At 47.6% G+C, this 4,567-nt stretch overlaps 1 protein-coding gene across 2 annotated transcripts in view; it reads left to right on the top strand.

The window, feature by feature from the left end:
- Positions 1 to 4,567, top strand: part of TNNI2 (troponin I type 2 (skeletal, fast)) — a 17,616-nt gene that overhangs the window by 6,371 nt on the left and 6,678 nt on the right. For both annotated transcript variants that reach the window (XM_015407194.1, XM_015407193.1), the window contains exons 4-5: positions 2,864 to 2,905; positions 4,168 to 4,296. In XM_015407194.1, coding sequence (XP_015262680.1) covers positions 4,174 to 4,296 — 123 coding nt within the window. In that variant the 5' untranslated portion in view covers positions 2,864 to 2,905; positions 4,168 to 4,173. The remainder of the gene's footprint in view (positions 1 to 2,863; positions 2,906 to 4,167; positions 4,297 to 4,567) is intronic.

Raw genomic sequence — 4,567 nt, 5'->3', positions numbered from 1 at the left:
GAAGATACCTGTATTGTGGAATCATTCCAGAGAGACAAAAGCACACCAGTGAAGGCTCAGATAAACATAAGTAAGGACAGATTGTAAAATTAGGGTGAGAAACCTGCAAATGGGCCACATACTGTAAATGCAAAACCCTCACAACTGTTGATAGAAAAGAGGCAGTATTTAACCCATTCCCTACCTACTGTGTCTTTCATCCAAACCTCCACATGGTCCCAAGAGTTTGTTTGCCATATGTAAAGGTAAAGGTTTCCCTTGCTCGAAAGCCAGTCGAATCCGACTCTAGGGTTGCGGTGCTCATCTCCATTTCCAAGCTGAAGAGCCAGCGCAGTCCAAAGACATTTCCATGGTCATCTGGCCGGCATGATTAAATGCTGTTTACCTTCCCACCAAAGCAGTACCTATTTATCTACTTGCAGTGTCTTGCTTTCGAACTGCTAGGCTGGCAGGAGCTGGGGCCAGAGATGGGAGCTCACTCCATCACGTGGCAGTCGGGTCTCGAACTGCCGAACTACAGACCTTCTGGTCTACAGCTCAGCATCTTAACCTCTGAGCCACCGTGGCCCCTTTTTTACCATATGTAGCTGACAGCATATTTACCTTCCCATCCTACCCGTAACAGACTGCTATTCCTGGGCAAAGGTCTGTGACTTACTAGTGAAGAGAAGCGCTGGCTTTGAAAAATAACTCCTATTTTTGATGAGTATTTGATGTCGTATTTGATGCATCTGAAGAAGACGGGTTTTCCTGGTGAAATCCATGCTACAGCAAAGTCTTTCAAGTACCACATGGTTGATCTTCTAGCTAACGTCAGAACATAATCAATATATGCCATAATCTAGTAAAGACAACCATAGTGTGGAAACAAGCTTATGGTTGCTTCTCCCCAAGGGAGGATTCTGCATCTAGCGCTCAGGGGTGGTCGTTGTACCTTGAATGAACTGCCAAAGAAAAGTTTTGCCCTGTCTTAAAGTTGCCAACCTCCAGGTGGTAGCTGGAGATTACAACTAATCTCCAGGCAAAAGAGATCAGTCCTCCTGGAGAAAATGGGTGCTTTGAAAGGTAGCCTCTATGGCATTGAAACCCCTCCCCTCCCCAAACTCTGTTCTCAGACCCACCCCCAAAATCTCCAAGTATTTCCCAATCCAGAGCTGGCAATTCTACTGGTGCTTACTGTTCTCTGGCAAGGAGGAACATGCTGTTAAATTTAACTCCATGCTCCTTCCCAGTCATTTGCTGGCCCTGGGCTACAGTACAACCAGGGCTATTTTTGGGCAGGAACGCACAGGAATGGAGCTCCGGCTGGCTCCCGAGTTGGCCACGCCCAGCAGGAACTCATTAGCATAATAGACCACACCCAACAGCAGAAACTCATTCGGATTGGCTACATTAGGGGTGTGTGGCCTAACAGGCAAAGAAGTTCCTGCTACCAAAAAAGGCCCAGGGTTTTGACAACAAAGTAAACAGAATAAGAAGCAAAAGGTGGGTGTGGCTGGATGACCACACTTCTGGTAACATGTGGGGTGTGGCCTAATAGGCTAACGAGCTGTGCTGTCAGGGGTGTGGCCTAAGGCTAATGGTTTCAGCTGTTGCGTGTGGCCTATTATGCTAATGAGTTCCTGCTGGGCTTTTTCTACAAAAAAAAAAGCCCTAAGTACAACCAGGGTAGAATTTATGCGTGGAGTTTGAATGGATTAGTACTTGGGGACAATGGACAATTTGGTGTGAGTAAAAGGGAACCCCTGATAAGTTCTTGTGTAAACTGCTTCCATAAAACTGGTTGGCAGGGGCGGATGAAGGCTCACGGGTGCCCTCAGCACTGACCAATCTTGGTGCCCCCCACCTCCTTTCCACACTGACCCCCAGTCCATTTTAGTTGTTGACCTGTCTGACTGGATATACAATGCAGGTTGCAGCAATACAAACATTTATTCATAGGATAACACAATAGACTGTACAAACTCAGCCAAGCTGGGGCTACATGAAGTTCTACAAAAACGCAATACAACATCTCTTTTAATATTTCACCAGTTAAATGTATCAAAGTTCCAATATTCACCCTTTCCCCAACTTTGTGGTGCCCCCTTTGGCCCTGGTGCCCTAAGCACGTGCTTAGTCTGCTTAATGGTTAATCCACCCCTGCTGGTTGGTAGAAAGAACCAGCGGTCACTTCCTCAAGGCCTCTTGGCCCTGAAATCTACAGAAACTTGGGCAGTAGCAGCACTAGATTGCTCTGCAACCCAATGATAGATGGCTGATTTCGCACTAGAGCTGCCTCGATGTTGCGTTACCGTTTGCCCCGATACTATTGGTCAATTTCACACCCGAAGCTGCGGGGCTGCATTTTGACCCGATTTCCTCGGTAGTTTCGTGATCCTCAAAAAACGGGATCACGAAACTGCGGGGGAAATCAGGTGAAGCCGTGGGTCAAAATGCAGCCCCGTGGCTTCGGGTGTGAAATTGACCAATAGTATCGGGGCAAACGGTAACGCAACATCGAGGCAGCTCTAGTGCGAAATCAGCCGATATTTATGTTGCCACAAAGTTGTTCATTCCTTGGAGATGTGGGACTAACCACTACTTAGTGTGTAGGACTATCTGCTCTTTGGGTGGTAGGAACGGCCAAAGTGGGGGCAGACAGAGAAACAGGATACCATACAGAGAACACTGTCAGCAGTACCCCAAAACAAAAGCGTTGTAAGACATTTTGTCCGGTGTAAACGCCCTTCTCTTGATACTCTGTGGTTTTTACATGTTTGTAAACTTGGCAAATATGCGTTGTAAGATATGCTTTCTGTGAGGATGCTCTAAGCACATATAGTGACCTACTGCTTTATCCTTTTGCTTCTTTCAATTCTAGAAAAAGAAGAGGGCAATCACTGCCCGTCGGCAGCATCTCAAGGTACTGATGGTTACTGATAGCTCATAAGGATGGGCATGATTCGTTACTACTGTGTTCGCCTCTGATATGGCAATATGTCTGTGCTGCACAGCATTCTCCTACTGGAATGGTGGTGCCACTTCCAAAATCTGTGGTTCTCTACACATGAGCCCCCACTTAGAATCAGTTTCCCGACTACTATTTACTACTACTTTGCTGTTCAGCTTTAAAGCCGTCCTGCTGTTCCACCACCATATGTTTCTGTCATGTTTCCAATACAACGACGGAACCAATTTCAGCGTGGTAATGATGTTTCTTTGTGTTTAGCCATAGAACTGCCCCAGTTATGGATGTCCAGTTGTTACAGCAACAAGGCCATGCGGGCAAGTGCTGCTGAACTTTCCCAGTGTCCACCAGTTACCTCTAATTGGTCCCCCTCTCTAAATGCTTTTCTCTTAGCTGACGGCTCTTTTTGTAGCAGGAACTCCTCTGCATATTAGGCGACACACCCCTAATGTAGCCAATCCTCCAAGAGCTTACAGAGCTCTCCTTACATGGGCGACTGTAAGCTCTTGGAGGATTGGCTACATTAGGGGTGTGTCGCCTAATATGCAGAGGAGTTCCTGCTACAAAAAGAGCCCTGACTGAGGAGAAAATCATTCTGTGAGGGAAAGCTGTCTGGAGGTCAGCCACAGATTGGTGTTCTCACTGCCTTTCTGTGCTCTTTTGCTGTTCCAACCAGATCCCACCATCTATTACTTACCTATTACAATTGTATCCTGCCCTTCCTTTAGGGAAACACATGAGGGAGATTTTGCTGAGAAAGGAAGTGAGTGGCCCAAGTTTCCCCAGCTTCGTGTCTGAGTGGGCGTTAGGACTCTGATACCCCGGCCCATCTGGCGCACTGGCCCCATTGTCTTCTATCCAGCTTTGGGCAGGTGACTGGGGAAATGCTGCTTCTGAAACCGTTGCCCTAAATTCGGCCATTATGGTTCTCATTTTATATCTGCAGCTTCTAAGACTCGCCCAAGCACATCCAGTGAATTGATGGCAGAACTTGGTTATGAGTTGCCAGGCCTGGTTCTGTGTGCCTCTGGACCACGGCGCTTCTGCCCTGCGCCGCTCCCTGGCTAGCTCTGGTCTAGCCGTTCGCTCTTCAGGGCCCACTGGTGTATCCCATGATGCACCCGTGGCCACTTCCTTTCTGTGACTTTTCCCTCCCTGCCTTCTGAAAACGCTTCTGCTGTACCAGTCACTGTCCTCCTCCCAATTGTATCCTTCAGAGTGTGATGCTCCAAGTTGCTGCTACTGAACTTGAAAAAGAGCAAGTGGCTAAGGAACAAGAAAAAGCGGCCTACCTGGCAGAGCACTGTCCACCCCTGCAACTCCCAAGCTCCATGCAAGACTTGCAGGTAAAGGTTTCATCCTCTCCCTCCACTGTTACACAAGAAACGACGACTGAGGGGTGACCTGATCGAGGTTTATAAGATGATGCATGGGATAGAGCAGGTAGAGAAAGGCGTACTTTTCTCCCTTTCTCACAATACAAGAATTCGTGGGCACTCCATGAAATTGCTGAGTGGTCGGGTTAGAATGGATAAAAGGAAGTCCTTCTTCACCCAAAGAGTGGTTAACATATGGAATTCACTGCCACAGGAGGTGGTGGCAGCTACAAGCATGGAC

The sequence above is a fragment of the Gekko japonicus genome, unplaced genomic scaffold, assembly GCF_001447785.1.
Source record: "Gekko japonicus isolate JY-2015 unplaced genomic scaffold, Gekko_japonicus_V1.1 scaffold4858, whole genome shotgun sequence".
In the NCBI taxonomy this organism is placed as follows: domain Eukaryota; kingdom Metazoa; phylum Chordata; class Lepidosauria; order Squamata; family Gekkonidae; genus Gekko; species Gekko japonicus.
Note: the sequence above shows the minus strand (reverse complement) of the source record. Positions and strands in the feature narration are given on the sequence as shown.